The sequence below is a fragment of the Syngnathus typhle genome, linkage group LG15 (genome assembly GCF_033458585.1).
Source record: "Syngnathus typhle isolate RoL2023-S1 ecotype Sweden linkage group LG15, RoL_Styp_1.0, whole genome shotgun sequence".
Classification (NCBI taxonomy): Eukaryota; Metazoa; Chordata; class Actinopteri; order Syngnathiformes; family Syngnathidae; genus Syngnathus; species Syngnathus typhle.
In genome coordinates, this window is record NC_083752.1 from 5807632 (window position 1) to 5830541 (window position 22910).

At 43.5% G+C, this 22910-nt stretch overlaps 1 protein-coding gene across 4 annotated transcripts in view; it reads right to left on the reverse strand.

The window, feature by feature from the left end:
* The window catches only part of cadm1a (cell adhesion molecule 1a), a 146885-nt gene that overhangs the window by 18356 nt on the left and 105619 nt on the right, over nt 1-22910 (reverse strand). For 3 of the 4 annotated variants that reach the window (XM_061300192.1, XM_061300191.1, XM_061300190.1), the window contains exons 2-7: nt 20001-20018; nt 12380-12526; nt 8017-8169; nt 7506-7643; nt 4405-4563; nt 2320-2416 (exon numbers count right to left, since the gene is read on the reverse strand). In XM_061300192.1, coding sequence (XP_061156176.1) covers nt 2320-2416; nt 4405-4563; nt 7506-7643; nt 8017-8169; nt 12380-12526; nt 20001-20018 — 712 coding nt within the window. Of the gene's footprint in view, nt 1-2319; nt 2417-4404; nt 4564-7505; nt 7644-8016; nt 8170-12379; nt 12527-20000; nt 20019-21420; nt 21537-22910 lie in introns of those variants that run through there. The other variant, XM_061300193.1, reaches the window with a different exon arrangement.

A 22910-nucleotide genomic window follows, 5' to 3' on the forward strand; every position in this document is an offset into this window, starting at 1 on the left:
CGGCGAGCTTTTGTTTGCAAATTGCCGGTTCGCCACGCTTACGTACTTGTAGGTGGGTCGGTCTTTATTTCTCTACCTTGACTGAGGTTTATGGCGGCGTGACAGATTCCATTTTTATGACAATGAGCACATAGCCACCTAGGGCGCAGGGAACAGAGGAGGGGGGGAGTCAAAGACAAAACGTTTTTCCAACAGCCGCCACTACTGTTATTTCCCCCGAGCGAGCACTGATGGGCTCCCTTCTCAAAGCTTCCATTTTTTAGGGAAAAAAAAAAACTTGTTTGAAAACATATGGCGTGGAAGGAGCGGGGTGGGAGAAGCAAATGAGGTGAAGACTCCGGGAAGAGAAGCTACGTGGGCGGGAAAGAACAAATAAACAAACCACAAGTGTGCTTAACGGTGGCGGGAGAGCACAGCGTCTCGAACAAATGTTTTCTGGATGAAATGCGGAAAACAAATAGCATGAGACCTTCCCATTCAGGAGATGTATGTGAGCGGCATTTATAATTGCCTACGGATGCCTCAGGATGACACCAAAGCACTATTTTTCTATTGAAAAAAAGTGTTTGGTCCGTGTGATAGAAGCTCTTCTTCTTACTTCAACATAGTTCTTAGGCATCAAGGTACTGCAAGGCAACGCCCCAGCACTACTTTTTTTTAGACGGGCTCTATTCTTCTATACCAGGGGTGTCAAACTAATTTTTTTCACGGGCCGCATTATAGTCATAGCCTCTTTCGGAAGGCCATTAACCCAAATAAATGTATGAGCACCTCATATTTACAGTAAAAGCTACAAAACACTGACAAATATCTCGTTTTGAAATCAGACGAGTAAAAACTGGTCAAATATTAAAAAAAAAAAAAAAAGATATTAAAAGTGAAGACAACTTGCAATTCTTGTAATGGCACACGAATTTGATGCACAATTTGTCTTCGCGGGCCACATAGAATGATGTGGCGGGCCGTATCTGGCCCCCCGGGCCTTGAATTTGACACCTGTGTTCTATACTCTTTCTGCAACACACCTATGACACAAGATGGCGTCAAAGCACTGTGAACAAGAAAAGTAGAGCTTTGGCACCATCACTATCATGGCAGTTATAAAACATTTTTTAGGGGGACGTCGGGCACCACTTATTTACAATATTAGTGGCAGGGCTCCCAATTCACCTCAAACAGCAAAACTGAAAAGTAGTGCTTTGGTACTGTTGTGTGGCTAACAAAAACATGTGGAATCATATATATACAGGGAGGCTTCACTGTAATTTCTAATGGGATGGTTGTGCAGGAAGCAGACGGAAGATGTGTGCTGCAAAGAGACAGGAAGGACAGGTGACTTGAATACAAATGGCCGCCCCTACAGCCCGCCAGGGCCGGGGCCGGCACCGAGGCCTCCCTCCTTGACGCTTCGGTCTGCTAATGACTCTCAGCTGCCTCTAATGAAAATGACTTCCAATTCCCTGCTCGCTGTATCGATTGTGTTACATGCAAGGGGGGAAGGTAAGAGGGGTGTGTGTGTGTGAGGGGGGGGGGGGTCTCCAAATGTGAGGTGGAGTGTTTATTTTGGTTCCTTGTGACACGGAAGAAAACGCAGATCTGGGGGAAAAGTTAAATCAATAAGAAGCACTTTGATTAATGCGTACTATGCGTTGTAAAAGTCTCCGAAGGGAATAGTCTTGTCACTCTTGCCACATTACTGCCACATTGCCATCTCCTCATGATGACTTTGTTCCAGTTCAAATTTGAACTGCCTTGTCAACAAGCTGCTGTGAAGGCAGCAGCTGTCTTCATGTTTGAAGAGTTTGTCAGGTTCCGCCCCCACCACTCCGCCTTCCGCCACTTTAATCGCTTTATTTGTACTTCATTATGTTTCACAACACCTACACCATGTAAACAAACTTTTGAAATAGCTCGCATGCATGCAATCATCACCCAGTAGGCATCGACCGTCCGATCGGGAGGATGAAGAATACACCCGAGGGACTACATCTCAAAGGAACTTCAGGTTCTTCTTGTGAGCCGGAGCCCAATAAGTAGTAGAGGATTAATGACAGGATAAATGTCTAAGCTGATGCCTCAGTCGCTCTCAACGCTCTCTCCTCTCAAAGTCATATCCCCTGAGTGTGTGTTGCCAGAATGTCCAAGTAGGAGGTGGCCTTGAGGTTAAACTTGGGATTTCTTGAGAGCGGGATGTCTGGGATGCCATGTTATGACCGCCATTCCATGATACTGTTTGTACCTTTTGGATTTGAATGGTAACTATGTTTGTATTCCATCAATTAAGTCTCCTTAATAGCAATGTGTGCGTGTGTGTCGTACTGAGGTCTGCCTTTGGCCTGGCACGTCAGCTCCAGGTTCTCTCCTTCCCTCGTCAGACCCTGAGGAAACTCGACCATGATCTTAACCTCAGGCTTGTCTGGAAGGAAAAAGATAGAGAGGGAAAGTGAGCGAGGGAGGCACACAGATAAGAGAAACTGGGCCAACATCACAAGTGAGAAGTTATCTTCCGACATCTTCCCGCAGTCCCTCCCAATCATTTCACGAGGAGGATCACAGAGCTTTATCAAACACTCTGCAGTATGTTTGCAGTTGTATTTATTTCGCATGATGCAGCCCGGTATCGAACATACCATTTGTTAGACGCATAGCGTTCTGACAGTATCAATCAAAACGGAAAAAAAAAAAAAACGTCAGTTGTTCTGTGCTGTCCACGTGTGACGGGTCTTTATTCTTCTGTTCTATTCTGTTCACTCTTTCATCACGGCGAGGCATTGAGTTGTAGCCATCAACCGAGTGAGTGTCGAGTGCAACACAAACTGATCCGAATCACCTCGGAATAAGAATGGAGGAGAGAAAAAAAATACTTTTGTGTGGCTTGACAATCACACACAATGGAGAACGAATCTTAGAAACGATGATTACAATATAAGACCTCAACATTGTGGGTTAGAGAGTCTTTGTACAAGTCGCAGAAAAAAAAAAAAAGGTCTCATCAGGACTGAACAAAACCCTGAAAACAAGCTCGTAATTGAACTGGAGGCTGAGAATGTTGTTTTAAACTCGAGCGTTTCATCTGGCATGCGACGCAAACTACCCAGTGTAACTCGAGTAATGCAAAAAAGAGAAACGGAAGATAATTACACATTGTACAACAACAGCTAGCTTAATGCTAACACATAACTGGAAACGCCACAGACAGGCTAATGCATATGAATTGAGCAAGAAAATCTTTTTTTATCTATTTCAGGGGAGGCCATTTTAGAATTCGCTGTTGAAAAATATTTTTTGGGAGGGAGTCACCGACTGACGGCATTTTATTAATTTGAGAAAGATGATTTGAGTGTTTTAAGTTGTAAGCGCCAACACGGGACAAAATAAGCTGGTATCTCAAAGCACCATTGTTTGTATCCCCATTAAATGGCTGCTTGAATTTCCCCGTAGACTCCAGGCCTGGATGGGCTTGGCAAAGGCGAGCGTTGAAGTTCAACACCGCTGTTCCGACCTTGTTGGCAACAAATAACAATGTCTGGCCATCCATCTGTCTAAATCACATCCTGTCAGTCGCAGTGACGGACAGTCGACGGGGCGTAAAGCCAAAGCCTCGTGCTCAACAGGCACGCGCCAACAAAGACAACAGAGCGCCGGGTTCTATTTTCACAACGAGGAAGGCCACGTGACCTTGTTTTTTTGTTTGTCCTTGGGGTTAGCCCCGAGTAGTTATGGCAGTGTGTGTTGATGGAGAAATATGCACTGCAGTGCGCCGAGAGACCCGCAGACTGCCAGTTCGGGGGGAAATGAAATGGCGCGTATTGTATGCAAGGGGGCCGTTATCATTATGCTAACTGAATTATTTGCTTTATTGCGTGCAGGCACTCGAGATGGCCGCTATCCATCTCGGCACGGCCGGCTGACCTTAAGGGAGAAAATAAGCAGGCAGGCAGCCGAGCCAAACGCCTTTGATTTGCTTACACGTAAGAAAAACCATTACGGACTTGATGCCCTCCCCAGACAACGAGCTTTCTTAGCTCTGCTCTTACTACACAACACGCAAACACACACAATTTGCTCACGCAGCAGGCAATTCAAATGCAAATCACCTTGTCTGGCAATCAGTAATCACTGCATAAAACTTGCGCCATGCGGTAACGGGGTTGGAAGTTTATACCGCTTACACAATCAGCAACACCCCCCCCCCCCCTCGTACTCAGACCTATTTTTCTTTTAATCTTGTGTGTACAGATGTGATAAAAACACAAGTCATCACTCCACCATAGAGTACAACAGGGGCTCTAGAAGTCTTCCCTGTGGGACACCTTATGACACGTCATGGTCATTTAAGAAAAAAATTCCGAAAGCTGTGAATGCGAGTGTGAATGATTGCATACATTATAAAAAAGTACTCACACTGAACTTCCAGGTATTTCTGTACTTGGAAGTCTTTGACTGCGGGGTGATCCACGATGCAAACAACCGGTACGCCGTCGTCCTCTTTGTTGACGGTGAACGTGAGACGGCTCGTTACCGTGTACATCCTGTCGTAGGTCAACTCCACCTTGGGCTTTCCTGTAGCCAAGACAGAAAGGATTTTTTTTTTTTCGTAAAACAGTGAGTGAATACCGTCAAGAGAATACGGTCGATCGGGAGTATACGCGTTTAAAACGGCGGAAGGAAAGACTTTGCCGAGATAAGTGCTGCCAGATCTTAATATGAACATCTGCAGCCATCAGTTGATTTGGTGTGAAGAGTGCACTGACACTCTACCCACTTGCACCTTCCCTCCCGCAGCTCGACTCCTGTCAACGAGGTGACAGCTGCCTCTTTGGATGCCGGGAAAGCAAACCTGTGTGATGTGCCGGGTGTAAAGGGAGAGGTTATAATGAATACGCTGCCTCTGGAGGCTTCACAGTCGTGCAGCCACCTGACATGGAGACCTGAAGGTGACTGCTGGAAAATCAGAATGTCTTTGAGGCCAATGAAAGTTAGTTGTTTATAGCTGCAGGTTCATTAGAAATAGTTGAGGCCAAAGTAAATTTGTTTTGAATGTCTGACTGTCGGAAGGTGTTCCACAAAGAAGACCTACGGAGCTCTTAAAGTTCTCTCTACTAAATATGCCAGTTTTGCATTGCGTCTTTTGATTCGAGGCCATACCAGATGTCAGAAAAGTTCCAGGACAGGTATCATAGGCACACTTAGGCACGTAGGCAATATTATAGATCCAAGTTTGATCCAGGGTAACGGGGCTGCATCTGATTTAGAAATTGGGAGTAGCTCACGGAGACTCTTTTTTTTTTTTTTTAACAAATTACGGCAGATTGGCTGAACTTGCTTTCCTGTCTTTTGGATTCCCTTTAAAGGTTAGCTCATGTCAAGAGCGCCAGTGGCACAAATGTGACACCAACAGTTCATGCGACCTTATAGAGCCGGACCGCTGCTCTTTGATAACACGGAAAAATAGAACGGTAGAAAAGCAGTGGGTCAAATTGAACCTTTTTAGATTGGAACTTCTGAAGTCAGCTTCTATTGTGCCACTTTGATCCATTAAGGCAAAGTCTTGCGGACAAGGGGAATAAAGGCTTCAATAAAAAAAAAAAAGAAAAAAGATATTTTTTTTTTACCTAAATGTACTTTCATCCCTGCACCGCAATCTAATGAGAACCAGCTATGAGAACCAGCTTGGGGTTGTCTTCCAAGACTAAAACCTAATGGCTGCCCTGGTCCCCATCACTCACAAAAACGTCCCTCCAGGTGGCTTGGTCTCTCTTTTGCTAGCCGTCTGCCATCTTTTGTGCGAGAACAGAAAAAATAATGACCCGCGTTGTTTGATCCGGCGCTGCTGCACTGTCAGCTTGAGAGACAGCCATATCAGTGGCGAACACATGTTAATAAATCACTAAACAAGCCGGATAAGAGGAATAGGAAAGACAAGGTGCGGGAGATAATAAGGCGTATTCAGAAAGATGCTTGGATTTGCATTGGCGCCTTTTCTAACGACACCTTTAAATTAGCAGAGTCAAATTCTTTCTATGCCCCTTATATTTTAAACATGATCTGTTCTCAATGCTAGCATCGGATGCTTCCAACTTATTTCTCAGTTCAGCAGGTTTGTATTTGAATAATGTCGGTTTTATGATGTTCCGGCTCTTAATGTGTCCTTTCGCCCCCATAGCAACAATAGATACAAAGGAAGAGAACACAAGTAGCAGAGGGGTGTGTTGAAGTACTGCTAGCATTGTGCTACGGTGAGAAATTGCAATTATTCCAATTGTGCATCAGCCGATGTGCGCCACTGCTGCCTATTCTTGTCCATGACAATCAATTCTAAACATAAAAACAGCGCATGGAAAGTACAGATGGGGTCAATGAGCATTTAGCCGTATTCACTTTAGTTGAAGAGACAGGGGGAATAAAATTATTGAAGAGGCACACACACAAAATTTTTCCTTTTAAATTCAATGTATGACTTTTTATGTCTGATTATTATCCTCATTTTTATACTTTATTTCAGGGGTGTCAAACTAATTTTTTTCACGGGCCTCTTCTGTTGGAGAGCCATCATGACTGTCAACCCAAAATAAATGTATGAGCACCTCATATTATATACAGTAAACGCTACAAAATAACAAATAACTCGTTTTCAAATCAGACGAGTAAAAACTGGTCAAATACAAAAAAATATATATATTAAAGTATAAAGTATATAATTATTAAAAGTGAAGACAATTTGCAATTCTAGTAATGACACACAAATTTGATGCACGATTTGTCTTCGCGGGCCACATAAAATGATGTGCTGGGCCGTATCTGGCCCCCGGGCCTTGTCTTTGACACCTGTGCTTTATTTGTACTGATATACGGATATAAATCCAACGAGTCCTAAATATCTGAAAAAACGATCATAGAAGTGGAATAACAAAAACAAACAAAAATAAATGTGGTGTTTTAGTTGGAGGTTTTGTGACCTTTGCAATGTTATCACAGATAAGAACATCCACGCTGACCCAAAGCCGCTCAAGATGCTTCTGATTAGGATCTTTTTGTTTCCAAGCTGCTCGGTAGCTGAGAGGTGGGAAGTGCCTGGCACTGAGCCCACCCGTACCCACTCGAGGACTCGCCGGCACGGCTTCTCAGGCCCCCGGTCGGCTTTGATGAGGCCCGGGCTCGTTGTCACCGAGCCAAGAGGCAGCACCGGGGCATCGAATACAAAAAAATGGCACGCACAAGGAAGATCTGACGCTATACTTTTAGAATGTGAGTACATATGTTTCTGTTGATCCAACTACAGACGGATATCGTAAAGAGGCCGAGAAATTAATCAAATTCATTCATCGACACCGCAATGTAGTAGCAAAGTCCGTCGCTTTGATCTCTCAAGTCTCTCTTACCGCTTTGACATTTAATACAAAACAAATGTTAACAAAACACATACAAGCTAAAATGTGATTCAATTCGAAAAAGCACTTATCTTCCTACAAGCAAACAAAATGAGACGCATCGCACACGCTAACCTGGGAGCTCCTTATCGCCCTTCATCCATCTGATGGTGGCGGCGGGCTTGCTGCTCATGGCGGTGCAGGTCATCTCCGTTTCGTTGCCCTCGCTCAGGACCTCGTCGCGGGCGTCGATCATGGGGTTACCTGGGGGCACTACAGGAGAGCAAAAAAAAATAGTCTGTTTTCTTGCCTTCTAGTAGCTGCTGTTTTGGTTAGCAACCACGTTTGAATACTGCCAATGGCAAGTGAAATGTCAAATTTGCTGCTAACCAAAACAGCAGCAGTTAGTCTTTTGCAGTGCAGTTTTAAATCAACTACGGCAATGAAAGAACTGCTAAATTCGCCGTCAAACCAAATGGCTGTATCTTGGCAAAGGGATTCTCCCCTCCCAAATCTAAGCTCTTGAATTCGATACTTTCGCACCTAATCTTGCCAGTACAACAACTCGCAAGAAGCTTCAAGCACGGCCAAATCCGGCTGTCAATCAACGAGTATGCAAAGGAGCGTGCGGCGTGGGCGGTCTCACCCAGCACGGTGATGTCGGCGTAGGCCTCCTGCGGCGGGTCGGTGTACAGCTGGCAAACGTAGCGGCCCTCGTCTGAGAGCGACACGTTGGACAGCGACACTCGCAGCTCGTTGTCGGAGAAGTTGACCAGCTGGAAGCGAGCGTCTTTTAGCGCTGACGAGGAAGACAGAGTACAAAGTGAGGAATAAAAGTAGTACGCACCTTGATATTTGTACTTTTAGCCTTACGAGCAATTGCGAGGTTGTACTTTGTTTTGCAAGATACATTTTTACTAAACTTGGTATAAGAAAATGCGTTTGCCGACACTTCAGTCTTGCATTTGTATTTTACAATGCAGCTCTATTTTCCTTCTTTATGGTATGCCTGCCCCGACCACCTCTCTCCTCCAGCTTGTCAGTATGGCACTAATACCAGTCGTTCTTTACAGAGGATCAAGAAGATAAGACTGTCAGTGCTGTCAAAGCACTTTGAGTGAGCTTAAACACCAGCTTGCTCACAAAACCAATTAAACCCAAAAGTCTGAGTCCCACTGTAAAAGGAGTATTAAATAGAAACTTTTTGTTACAAACGTTCATAAATCCCTTCGCATTGGAAGATTGGCCGTTATTTAATTTTTTTTTTTTGGTAATAGGATCTCTCACTTTGACTTAATTGCACTGATAAGCCCGACTACAGTCATAGCTTTAATACGCTGGTGTCACATGGATTTCACTTAATGACTTTAGCAGACTCCGCTGTGCCTCCAGCTCTGTGAAATAACTTGTATTTCTTTCAAAAAAAAAAATTAGTTTAAATAGTTTGATATCCTTAACTGACTCTGAGATAATAACTTTTCTTTAAAGGTGGCTGCGAATTGCAAGCGAGTTGAAGATTTTCTACATTTGTGCATACATATACTGTTTGTACTGTACTGAGTCCCCCGTTTGCACAAATTTATTTGACGTCCAGTGAGCCCACACAAAGCCAAAGATTCCAATGGAAAATATGATAAAAGTTTCTTGATTGATGTAAAAAAGAAATATATAAAACAACAACAACAACAATTAAAAACACGAGATGATATCAAAAAGCTGTTGCTGTTCATTTGCCTCAAAAAAAAAAAGACAGGAGGCAAACAAAGGGATGTTGGAATATTAATCACCACAATTGATTTGGTGCATCATTAAAATAGTACACTACATGCATATAGAGTGGAGGCCGGAGCGAGACGAGGTTTTTTGTCAAAACATTTGAGAGAAACATGCGGGTTTAAAAACGATATGAATGGACTAAAATCTCTGAGAATTTTTGTGGCTCAATTCATGACAGACGAGCTCACCAAATTTCCAGTGGTGATGCAAAACTAGCTTTAGAAAAAGTCTACTGAGCCAAATTTTGGGCTTCGCAGGATTTGGGTGAAAAAGATTAAAATGCAAAGCAAACATTCTGGGCATAAACAAAATGACTTTTCATGTCCTGACTGCTTCATAGCCTTGACAAGCGCTTCTCATTCAACGGCCTTGTTAGCATTCATTAGCTTGTTAATTTGCATGCTTTAATTCAATTAAACATGTTGCCAGATTCACACGTAGCGCCGACTGCAGTTTACACATGCATCTGATTGAATGTTTACAACATGGGCAGAGCTTCTCTGGAGATGCATACATTGTGAGGAAAGGGGCTGGCTTTCATAAATAGAAGATTAAAGGTTAGAGAACATGATGTTTGGAGGTCTTCGGTAACGTGCAAAAATATAATCCAGTTTCAAGAACGTCTAAAAAGATTTTGTTTTATTGTCGAAAGTCTTTTTTATTACAAAAAGCGCTTATTAAGAGGAATTGGTCTTGTTAGTCTGTCTATGGGCTTCTGCTTCGTGTGTTAGCATCAAGTTATCTTAAAACAATGTGCTTTGTTTGCTTTTAATTTATATAAGCATTCGTTATATTTCATAAAGAGCAGCAGAAAACTCTTGGCAATCACATTGAATCCATTTCACAAAGTCCTCTTAATCCTCTTATGTGTCACTTTTAAATGAGGCATTGTGGTACGATATATAAAAGCCGACTTATTTGGACAACATTGACCCTTTAAGCCAGAAAGTGTGAGTGAGAATTGCGAGGACAAGTCAAAGCTATCCAAGGACAAGGCCACGTCGGCCAGCAGCGGCGAGCTTGGCGGGGGAACCGCTGCCGCCTGACACGGAAGGTGAACGGCGGGCAGCGCGGCGGACATTTCTATTACGGATGTGTCACTGCACACTGCATCACACATCATTCCTCTTTTGCGGATTTGGGACCCGGGGAAAAAAAAACTAGGGCGACCTTTAGACCCGTGCTATTTTTTGCCCTCCTCCATCTCTTATAATGAGAAGTACACACCTTGTCAAGTGTTGCGATAGGAGACGTCTGTCAATTTTTTTCAAAGCTACAATTTTATTTGATCAGTTTTGTTTTTATGACAATGAAGAACAGAGTTAATAACAAAGTTGGTTCATTCGTAATTAAATGCAGAAAATTGATAATTTTACAAGCATCCATCCGTCCGTCCGTCCATCCAAATACAAAGTCATCCATCCATCTGTCATCATTTAAAAAAAAAAAAAAATCTTTCCACCTGTCTATATTTCACACATCAAGGATGATCAACCATCCATTTTTGCCGAATCATCACTGATCCATCTGGCAAACCACCTCCCAGTTTTCACCATCAACCATCAGTCCATCAAGTCAGCCGTCACGATTCATCCATCCATCGATCAATTGACAAAAAAATTTCAAAGCTTTCCAGCCTCACATTGTTAATAACTTTAAACCGTCGAACGACATCACTAACTTGTGAATATTACGTATTTTTGAAGAGAAACAAGCCCATTCTATGCCCTCCGGCACCATCTCACATTGCACGTCAGTGCAATTGTAAATAGGAAATTGATTGCCTGTATTGGAGCGGATGACAGAGCGCTCTCATTTCCCGCAAAGGCACTTAATCACAGCAAAAGGTGGCGGAGCTGTCATGCCACTTCCCAAAATAGGTCAGTTATCATCTCGCGCGCTGAAATGTGGCTGACAGTAACGGTCAAATCATAGACGAGCAGAGGTGAAAATGACTGCTATGAAAATATATTAGGTCATTTGGATCGATACGCCTCGTTTTTGTCCAGGGCTCGCATCAAACTTGTATTTCCCTCCAGCGTCGCTTCAGTCGGCGAGCGTTTGCTCGGGTCTAGGCCGAGAGGAATCTAAGTGGCTGCAATCAATTGTGATTAGTGGCTGCCACTACTTTTTGAGAGGAGCGCATCAGAGTTTTATTATGGGCTGTCAAGAGAGGGTCAGCGAGGACGGGCGGGGCGGGGCTAGTTACCTTCTTACTCCAACTTCTCTCGCCAAAATGCTGTTTTGCCGATTTGTAGAGCATATCTACGTACAAATGGAGTTGAAGCCATATTTAAAAAGCTAGCTAGTATGTCTGTGAATCCCTTTATCCCCATCACACCGCGACGCTAAATGCACAGTGAAAAAAGAAAAAACAAATGAATCAATTAAAGCAAAGCAAAGGCTAGCAAGCCCTGCGTGTCGAGCCCATCAGCGCTAATAAGAGCGGTGACACCATAATTGGGCGGGATAAGAATAAACAGAACAGGTCGTTAAATGTTTAGGGATATGAGCCGCCCCTATTACGACTGACACGGCCGCCCGCCCGCTGGAGAAAAACTTGTTTGGTGGATTGCATTAACCTCATTCCACCCGTTAATCCCGCTGCAGACATGTGGGTCAAACTTAATGCAGCTCCCTGGAAGTGAAAGTAACATGAGAGCATATTAATTAACGTCACGGCTGTCTCCGCAGCGCTTCGGGCTCTTTTTCCGCATTTGTGTTCATTTTTCGGCCTTTTTCTTCACCCTCGTCTATTTTTAAGTCGACGTTTTTCAAAACAACTCAGTACTCGTTAAATACGGTAGACATTGCGGGAGGAGTTCGGGCCTTGTATTGTGTTCTAGGAACATTTCAAAATCACTAGAAAGACTTCCCTGAAGAGCGGATGGTGATTAACGTTCCTTCCGGTCGGTGTAATGGCCGCATGTCCTAATCTTTTTCTGTCCATATCGTTTATGAGAGCAAACAAGTAATCTGAATACCTAATGCGGAAGGAAGCAAACACAACAAGGGTCTAATCAGATGCCTGAAGTTTGTTTTGTTTCACGCTGAACTCAGCAAATTGTGTTTTTGCAGTGTAATTAAAAATTCAAATTGGCCACTGCGTTGACAGCTTTCGATGAGAAAGGTTCAGAAGCGTTTGTCAGCGGTCCGCCAGCCAACAAAGTCACCCAAAAAAAAAAATATATATATATATACACTGGAGATGATGAAAGTAAAGTTTCACTTACGCCTCATGTCTCGGAAGTAAATGGTCTGTCTGTTGGGGTTGAGTAGCTGGATGACCGAGTCGTCGTTATCCTTCACCCGACAACTGATGATGGCCATCTCGCCCTCCACCACCGACACGTTGTCCGTCACCAGGTTCTGACTCACCACTGGACAGGAGATAAGGCGGAACATAAGTGTGGGGTGATAAAAAAAATTAAATAATTGCCACCATGAAAGTGCTACGAATTGTGATTGCGTCACGGCCCGGGTCGAAAATGTCACACCGGGACTTCCTGTGCACAATATTTTTATGATCCAAGCCCAATCCGGAAATTTCCTGCAAGACTCTTTTGTCTCATCCATAATGAGTGTCGTACATCAGTCTATCCGGGTCATTAAAAAGGACGCTTATGCGGCGTGAATTACCGACATTGTGCAAGAATGGCTGAACACAATTTGCGCAGTTCAATTTCAGGCATCAAAGGCCCAAAAGAAAATAGATTCATGAAGTGGGTATTCATTTTTTGCAGAGTCATTTGAGTCTTCAAACAGTGAGGCCAATTGTTTTATTTTTGCTGCGGACTCGAAACATTTGGGTTTGACATCAAAAGATGAAGATGAGACTTTTCTTGTTTCCACCCGGGTATTCAAATAAATAACTTGCTCATGCAAATTTAAGTGCTGCCTGGCACCTTTTGCTGCCCAGGTTGGTCCTGAATGTTTTTGCTCTCTTTCAGAATTAACTCGTGAAGACTACGTTCAGACCAGTTGGACTTCATTTTACATGCTCCTAATTAACAACTGGACATGCTCTTCAAAGGCTCATTTACTTTTTCTGAGCTTCCACGCATACGTCAACTGAAACTATTTACACCGACACAATGGTGTTACTGAAAGCACCGGCGGAGCTTGTTTGCAAATAGATCAGACAAGTACGCGCTTACAAACAGCTGGTCAGGGGAAATGCAAAACAAACAAAAAGCCCTGATTGGAAAGTAGACGTCCGCTGATTGATGCCTTATGAAAAATGAATGAACGGCCAAGGTTGTACGAGCGTTATCGTAAACAATGCGGCGCGGCTGCGTTAAAAAATCACCCCCATTCCACATTAGGCTGCCATGTTGTTATTCAGTATTGTTTGGTCGACGCTCATTAGGCGCTGCGGTGACATAAAGACCTTCTGTGCATCGTGTTATTGCATAATTTGTCCGTTGCACAAGTGCAGGCGCAGCGTTTGTGTCTCGGAGAATTTGATCAAAAACATGTGTAATTTATAGCTTATGCCTGGCTCGCTCGCACAAACTAAACCAATGCCAGAACGCAATCAGACCGAGACTTCGAAGGACACTTTTTCGCGTCTAAATGTATCATGGTTAGGTTTTCCAACAGTCCAAAACTTGTTTCCTGTGATGTCCGACAACTGAATTCCCCAACTGCGTAGTTGAGCATCCCGTTAGTATACATTGCGAATACAGTTTGAATGAAATGGGGCCCGCTCTCATGTTGTGATCAAGCCACAAGAACGCTGTTGGGAGCGAGCTCTTGAAGGCCCGTGCGGTGTTGTGTTGCGGCTTTTATCTCGCAGCCAAAAAAAAGTGCTTGCGGAATTAAGCCACGAGAGAAACGGGAATAAAAATGTCTCATCTCAGAATGCGAGCGGTGGCAAACCGTTCTGATTTGTAGAATTTTTAATTCACAAAGTGAGGAATTTTCTTTTTGATTGTGTGACAAAGACCCTCTGATTGGTTGGTATTAACCCCGCCTCCTTTCCTGTGGAAACCAGAATTTTTTGTAACCATGACAGTCGAGCGAGGAACCTTTTAAAAGAATAATGCTGTGTTTTTTAATTTTTTATCTCAAGTGCGCTTTTTATTCCTTCAAATTTCAGGTGTGTATCGATGAAGGTGTCCAATTAGGATCGAAGAACCATGGAGAAGCTCAACTTTTGTTTTGCAAAGAGAGAATTTTTGAAAGATGTCTCATTAGCGTTCGACCGGCCGGGTGAGGCGTAATTGGCCGGGCTAACGGATGGGATGGATGAACATGGGAATCCAGTGTGAAATATAAATGTGAAATACACGGGAAGCCAGAAAGATCTGCAGTGTTGGGCTGTCGTTCCCACATCAAAAAAGGAAAAAAAAGCCAGCGGAGTGGCCGGCCGCGCTGACTGACAGCTTCAGGCAGCTGAGGAAAAGGTCAAGATCCTCGTATGTGCCGAGCTCTTCAAAAGGGCCTCTCGCTGAGGAGCGACGGGCAGAGGTCTGCTTGGGTTTATCTGGATGTAACCCACCACCGTCGCCAAACAAAGAGAAATACTCATCGCTGGGGACTGACAACTTTTGGCCACTTCTTTTGTTTGAATGGAGAGGCGACTCGAGAGCGAGAGGCGGCGTGACGGTCAGGACAATACAAATAAATGGCAGACTATTATTCCGTGTGTTTCCTTTAGACTGTCACGCGGGATTTAATTGCTCGTAAACAAAAAAACACGGACAACGTGAACAATACCGCCAATTAGGACGAGGTGTGAACGGATGCTTGACGGTAGAATAAATACAAATGTAAAGTGGGAAAAAAAAAGAAAATGACAGACTGACACGAGGATGAGTGGGTTTTTTTTTTCCTGCTATTTTTGGCGGGCCTTTCGTACTTCAATTGTTCACAGGCGCCATTATCGTACAAAGCAAACGCGCTGCCCCCTCGTCAAAAAAGCAAGCAGCCAAGACGATGACGTGCCAAAAACAGCGTTAATTTCCTAACGAGTATCTTCCTCGCTGTCATGGCGACCATCTGTGTGGCCTAATTGAATATGCACGTGAGAGACGCCCGGCGTACAGCTGTTATGGAACACGGCGAGGCAAGATCTTATTAAGTCGGAGCCGCGGGCGAGCCCACGCTGCCGTCGCCTCGCCTGACAATTTTCATTTTGTTTTGGCACGCTGTGACTCTTTGACACGGGCGGCTAGCGGCTGACGTCTTTGACCCTTTTGGGCGTCACGGGTCAAATACTCACTGGCCTTTTTTCCGGAAAAACACTCAAATGTCAGTGGAGAAGCAACATGCATTGAAGTCTCAAAAGGGCACGCCGTTTGAACCGTAGCTTTTGGGATAAGTCAAGGCGTTAGAACGCTGTAATGTAACACTGTGTAGAAAATATGAACAATTATAAAGTCTCTAATAAATGTACGACACACGATTAAATGGCTGACATCAATGCAACAAAAAACAGCCATTGTATAATTTGCAGATTTATTATTTTAAACATTGACACATAAAACAAAGATTATGACAAACACTCCTCCCGCAAATATAATCTGGGGAAAAAACAAACAAACCCTGACCGATTAAATTCTAACGTGACGATTCCAATCCAACTCTTTGTCATTTGCGTCAAATGAAGGAGGGCGGTGATTAATTTCGCTCAGATGAAACAAGGTTACGCAGGTATGTAATCGCATCATGCGGACGAATCAACCCCAGGCGCTTATTTACAGTACGGTGCGCCATTAAATATTCCGTCTCTGGTAATATTATTTAAAAATATGCAATTCCTCAACGAAGGCAGGTGTTCCGTCATTCGGCAATAATTTGATCATTTGCTGTTTTAATTGAATTAGCGGGATGTGATAAATGGCGGCGGGTGAGCTCATGCAGGTGAGCACGGTCGGAGAAAAGTAGTTGGTATATTTTATCTCTGTACATGTATCTTCTTTTTATTCATAAGTTTCTACAATAAATAAATAAATAAATAAATAAATAAATAAATTATACAAATATAAAAATAAACAAATAAATAAATAATACAACGGTAAGAAGGTAAGTTTAGATCCGTTCTGGCTTACTAAGTGGACTCCACCTTGACGAGGAAGCTTTTCCTCCGATGTTGTAATCCCATAATACCCAGAGAGATGACAGAATCCACCTCAGCCTTCTTCTATGTCACCATGTTAAATTATGAGAAGAAGTCAGACAGGAATCAATAAAGAAGGATTTGCCGAGGGTTACTATTGTACGCTAGCATAATGGGCAATGTCGAAGGAGCTTCCTGGCAATAGAATACTTTGCATTACTCCACTCTACATAGCGCAGAGAAGGAAGGGGCGGGCGGGCCTTTATTTGAGGAAATTCACTATCCAGCTGGATTCTTCTGCATGGTTAACAACGTCTCGCCACTAATTAGAGCCGCAAGTGCCTCCAATCGGCTGCCGATACCAGACTCCTTGACAAAGCCCATGTAAGCGTGTCGTTTTTCTTTTGTTTAGTGATTGCGTGCGTGTGTAGAATGGCCACTGTAGCGTGAATGAAAGTTTGATGTTAAGTCCTAATTCCGTGTTAATATTGACAAGACGCCGGGTGAGGACAAAATGCTTTGTGCGGAGACTGGTAAAAACTAAGTTTCATTCTCCATGAATGAATTCGTAACAATCAATCATGGCTCTTGCCTCATTCCAAATTTCCAATCTCTATGCTATTCCTGCATGTGTGAAGGAAACAGCGGCTGACACTGCAAACTCTTCATTTTCATCTCCAACCCAAAGGCATCTTGCTTTTTTCATCAGCCACGTGCCCCGCTAAGTGAAGACGCGCTTGAAGGGGAGACGCCCCGTGGTGCGAGGGACGAGGCCCAGATGCTGCAGTGTCCTCCAGTTGCCTCCCTCATTTTCTTCCTCTGCCACCGTACTTTTGTTTATTCTGACTCCGCCCCATTAGGCATATGATAAAACGCAATCTGTTAATTGTTAGTTGGCATCACTTCTGGTTTGTCTCACGAGACCTTGAGGCCAATATCGAACTAGGCCGATTATCGGTTTGACGGTTTACCTTGATTTTATAAAGTGGAGTTCCAATGATCGCAATACCGTCTGTCGCTACTAACGAATCGAGTTGACTTCTAAGTACCGTATTTTCTGGACTATAAGGCGCACCTAAAAGCCTAAAATTTCCTCAAAAGATGACCAGACCGTCAGCTGCCTTAAATATGGACCAAATTTCTAAATTTAAACTGGCCCGAAGCACTGTGTCATGAAATCAATCATAAGTGGCCCGCTGAAGACTATGAATCATGAATCAAAAAGACTATGGATCATTATTTTGTGATTATAAAGTAATTTGTTGCGTCTGAAGTTCAAATAAAAAAGGTAAACTGGAGAATGATTTGATTTGGATTAAAAATCTGACATGATGCATTAATGGTGCGCCTTATAGTCCGGTGCGCCTTATATAAGGACAAAGTTTTAAAATGGGCCGTTCATTGAAGGTGCGCCTTATAGTCCGGTGCGCCTTATAGTCCGAAAAATACAGTAGATGGGTCGCTCGCAGAGTTGTCGCTCATCAAAACACCGGCCGCTAATTCGCTCGCGCCCGTCGTCAAGCACCTCTAAATCTCTTCTCTATTTCAGAGACGAAGGAAAGGCTGAAATTGCATCCTGTGATGCTGACAGATAAGGATGGACGGCTTAACAAAAAAACTGATTCCAATCAGCGTCCTCGTCGGCTCGGGGCCCGTCTTTAATAATGCTGGCTGGATGTCGCTTTTCATGGGAGGCGGTGGCGGGCATCTGCTTATGATAATATGCTAATCAACTACAAAATGCGTCCAACTGAAGGTTACAGGTGGAGGTGGAGTGCTGCGGTGCTGCGGGGTTTCCGCTACCTTGTGTTTTTAAACACATCCAGACGGTCGCAATGGGCCAAATAAACAACAGTGACAGGACGGAGGTGCTATGTGAACAGCGGGGCTTCGCGCTAATTAACGCTCAACGACAATGTGCCGCTGGACACTGTCAGTGGTCCGGCGAGAGATGACACCTGGGGAAAATGCAGCAAGTGTATTTTCAGCAAATTGGGAGGAGTGGGAGAGGCCTGCTGGGAGATAAGGCACAAAAAATAGCTTTTGCTGCTAGTGCAACCGTATTGGACAAGCTGTCAATGTGAGCTAAAGTGATTTCGCAGAGCCGTGGCTTTCCTGTTTTTTTTTTTTTTTTTTGGGAGGGGGGCATCACTCGAGCTTTGGGAAGTCGCTTTAGTCATAGCGTGTTAGTGAAACTGCCATTTGACTTCCTCCTTCACACACACCTCCATCGATTAGCGCCGAAGAATCCTTCCACACTCACGCACAGTGGGAAAATATAACACTGGAACACCGCTTGAGTGCTTTTTTTTTTCTCTCGCTCTCCAGAAAATGCTCTTCTGGCTTACTTGGGGCAATCTTGTAATGCTTTGTAATCGGGTGAGAAGGGACAAAGGGCTGTGCATCAACCATGGGATAAAAAAATATATATATATACGTATATATATATATATATATATATATATATATATATATATATATATATATATATATATATATATATATATATATATATATATATATACACACATATATATTTGCACTGTTGCATGTGATTGATTTAGCCCTGAATGTGTCTGAGCGTGCATGCGTTTGTGTGTTTAGAGCGGTGCTCTGTGCACACATGGATAAGGCGCCGTGCCCCCGCCGCCTCTCTCTCCTCCATCCTCCAGTGTTCTGACTTCTATTGATCAGCATACACAGCAAACATGGCTGCAGTTGTCTGTAGTGACAGGTAAACGCAGGCAGCGCTAAGTAAATGTCTAGCTACATTGTTTTGACAAAAATAACCGCATCAAATCCATTTAAAGGAGCAAGAGCGTTTCACCTGTAAGCCTTGGCTTTTCATTTGTATGCCACACAGCTGCATGAAATTCACGAAAAATCATTTTATTATGCAGGTTTTTTTTTCTTTTTCTTTTGTTGTCACATTCCTCCCAAAGTACCAGTGAGAAGAGCTCGATGCAATAAAAAGAAAAAAAATATCTCAAAAGAAAAGACGACCCTGAACAAATCATCGGGTAGCTCCTGACGAGTAATCTGCGGGCCAGTGATTTTCTATGAATGCATTTTATGGTCATGTAAACACTTCCAGGAATATAAAGGGTTGAATAAATATTTCATTATTTTATAACATAAGATTATTTCATGTAACATGAGAAAATATGTCATTGTGTGTATCGACTCAAGTAGTAGCTCTCAGCTTGACAAAAAGTTGCTGACCCCAGAGTTACCATGCAGGCTAAAGTTGAATTAGTTCTGAATGGCTGACTACATGAAGAGTGAATACGCAGGGAATTACTGCTCCAATGTTGTTGACACGCACGTTAATTGTTTCACTTGTCCGCTAAATGTCAACACGGAATACTGGATAGGACTCGCATGGTACGCAAATAAATAGCAGCTGGAATTCAGCCTTAGTTGACGTTTTCGCGGCCGACCACCCGCCATTCGGATGACCGAGGGCAGGTCCGTGAAGGACTGGTTTTGGTCCAATCAACCCAAGGGGTGCTGGTTCGTGTGTGTGTAGGGTGGGGAGGGTTAATTCATGCACATATAAATAACTGTCACCGGCGCCGCTAATTAGATTAAAAAGCTCAGCGGCGAGAGGGAGCCGAGCCAGTGGGGCCACATGACTTGATTTGCTGCTTGAGGAAATCCACATTTGGATTTCTTATCAGCTGGTGTGAGTCACAACCTACCTGTTAACCTTTTACACAATGTGTGAAAAAGAAACATAAGAAGCTAATTCAAATGAGAGAATAGAAGGAAAAGTATTTGAATGGACCTACCTGGAATCTGTGCGGCTCCTGAAACGGGAGGGGGACAGGGCAGGGAGGGGGCAGACAAAAACACAAAGTTAGCATTCAGAGTTTCATCTTGCATGCTGCTGATATAGACATAAATAAACGGAAATGCAGGAGGTCATGGAGTAGAGGCAGCCAATAAAAAAAACTCCAAAGTCAATATTCACATAACTGTAGCATTTCTGGATTAACGGTACAAATCAAGGCAGTGAATGGGGGAAAGAAAAATGGCGCCCTCATCCAATGTAGCTTGGGTACCGCACAGGGAAGCCGCATTTAGAAGACTCCACACTCTAAATCACCTGAGATTTTTGGCGCAATGGTATTTTGAAAATATTTGGCAGCGAATGAGTCCATTAGAAGTAAAGATAAAAAAAATTGAGAGAGAAAATTACAAGTACCAATTGAAGTTCAAAATTCTCAGATGCATACGCACGCGACTAAATGACACATACCTGAAAAAACACTTAAGTAGGCTAAGAAATAATTTCGTCTTGCACCAGTTGAGGTTATCTTCACCACCAAAGCGACAGCGTTGGCTCGTCTCGCTGCCAAGCGAGCATCAGAACACCAACTAGGCGGCGGCACTTGATTAAGGACCTATTTCCTCCTCAACTTCAGCCAATGTTCAATCATGATGATATTGTAATTAGCAAAAGCGGGAGACTGGAAGGAAATGCGTTTTAATAGGGACACGTCTATCTTTGTCTTTCTGCATCCGGTGAGAAATCTCACTTTTTGCAGAGGATAAAGAATAGATGACTTTGGTAACTTCAAGGTGGTTTGGGTCTTTTAGCTGCCTACTAATTGACATCAAGCACGGCTGCACAAAGTCACAAATTCCAACCACCTCAACGGGTAAGTGACAAAAAAAAAACTTCCAAGCAGCCTTTCCTCAACTTTAAGTATAGCAAGTAATAATGTGTCGATTAAATCTGCGATCAAGCCGCCTAAGGGGCATGAAATTGGACATGATGAGTGCGGCACATTAAAAAGTAATTATCAATAGCACCCGATCCAATTGTCTTTCCCTTAAACTAGTCACGACGCTAAATCAAGTGTGAAGAATGGAACACAGCGTATTACAATCATCTCCGGGTTAACAACCCTACCTGTATTCCGCTGCCTTCTACACGTCATTATCATAATGTCGTCTTTTCATGACTCGACGGCAGGGTCACATTTCCTGCTCCAAACAAAACGAGCATGTTTTTCCCCTTACTGTATAAATTGAGCCGCAGCGTCCGTTTTGATAATTTTAGTGCAAAATAGAACAGTTTGGCCTTGGCGGGAACCCGGAATCTATTCACTTCTCTTATGGAGTGTCTAACAAAGACTAACTTTCCACCAGGGTGAAGCAAAAGGTCAGCGATAGCGTGATTAGTTTGCGCGTTAATGAAGTGACCTGAAATGAGAGCGAGGCAACGTTTTGATGAGCTGTTCCATCCGCTTCCGAAGGACGTTTCCAAACGTGCCGTTCAAGAGACTTGCTCGCCGAGCTGTTTATAAAGCGGCCTCGCTCAACCACAAGGATTTTCGCTCTCTCATGCACTGAGCTGTAATGCGGCTGTCACTTGATGTAACCTAAGAAGTCTAAACATTTCCAATCCCCCCCCCCCCCCATCTTGCTCCCCATTCCCATTGCAGCCCATCCCTTTTTTCTAATGTGCCTCTCGTTTTTTTTTTTTTTCTTTCCCGCCTCTCTTCCTGGATGCTGCTCCCCCATCCGTTTTACCTCTGGCTGTCTCTGGGACACAGCGATTAGCACGCCGGGGTCTGTCCTACCGATAAGGCCGAGAAACCGGCTTTGTAGGCTCCCTCGACCAACAGCCACTTCAAACAAGCGCGCTTGCCTTGACCGCGACGGGGAAAAAAAAACAAGTCAACAAAATAAAGCCTCACTCGTGACAGTTAAACTTTATGCGTCAAGCTGCTTCTTAGCGGGTTTTTTTTGGCCTGTTTACAATCCCATCTGCTGGATTGTGTACACACAGAATGTTCCACAAATAAGCCGCAGTTCATTAAAAGCCATTAGTTGAAATGTACCGAAATATTCTTCACAAAGAGATTAAAACTGAAGCAGCAAAATAATTGTTTCTCATCGTTTGCTTCGGTTACACTTGACTCACTGAGAATTTGAATATTAGCAATTGAACGGCATTTACGAGAAATTGACCCAAATGTTTTTGCGCTATTTTCTACTTTAAAAACTCAATAAGAGCAGAAAGCTGTGACCAGGCTGCAAGAGCAAAAATTTTAATAAGGATGGACTGCACTGTAATGGCTATTATCGTGGATTCATTGATCATTAAGATTTAATAAGATGGGTGGAATTGATTGAAAGGGAGCACAACAGAGTGCACCTTTGTCGATTCCAATTGCCTCGTTGTCTTTAAAAGTGCATTTATTTATTTCTTTATTTCTTATAGTCGCTATGATTGTTACCTCCGTAGCTTAACTTTCCATCGTTATTGTCATATTTTCTGAAATTGTGACATTGTGACTGCGACACTCTGACAGCTTCTGACTTGCGTACAAACTCAAGTAGCAGCCGTTGGCGTAAACTGATGACCCCCCCCCCCCCCTGCGTAATACCGTACAATGTCACCGGCCAACTCACCGAAAGTACTCATCTCATCAGAAAATCAAATCTGGAGAGTGCATTTTCCATCTCCTCCAATATTACCACACAAAGACAGATAAGCACGGCGGGGGTCTCCGAGTCTAATCCTTGACGTGTTTTAAAAGGGAAAGGACTCGGGGCCCGCTTATCTCAGGAGGTCAAGCGAAGGTCCACAAGCATCAATTTTAAATGAGTAGAATGGATTTGTGGTAATGGAAACCCAATGGCTCCAGACAGCGTTGGGACCTGCTGCTGCGAGGAGACACCAAAGA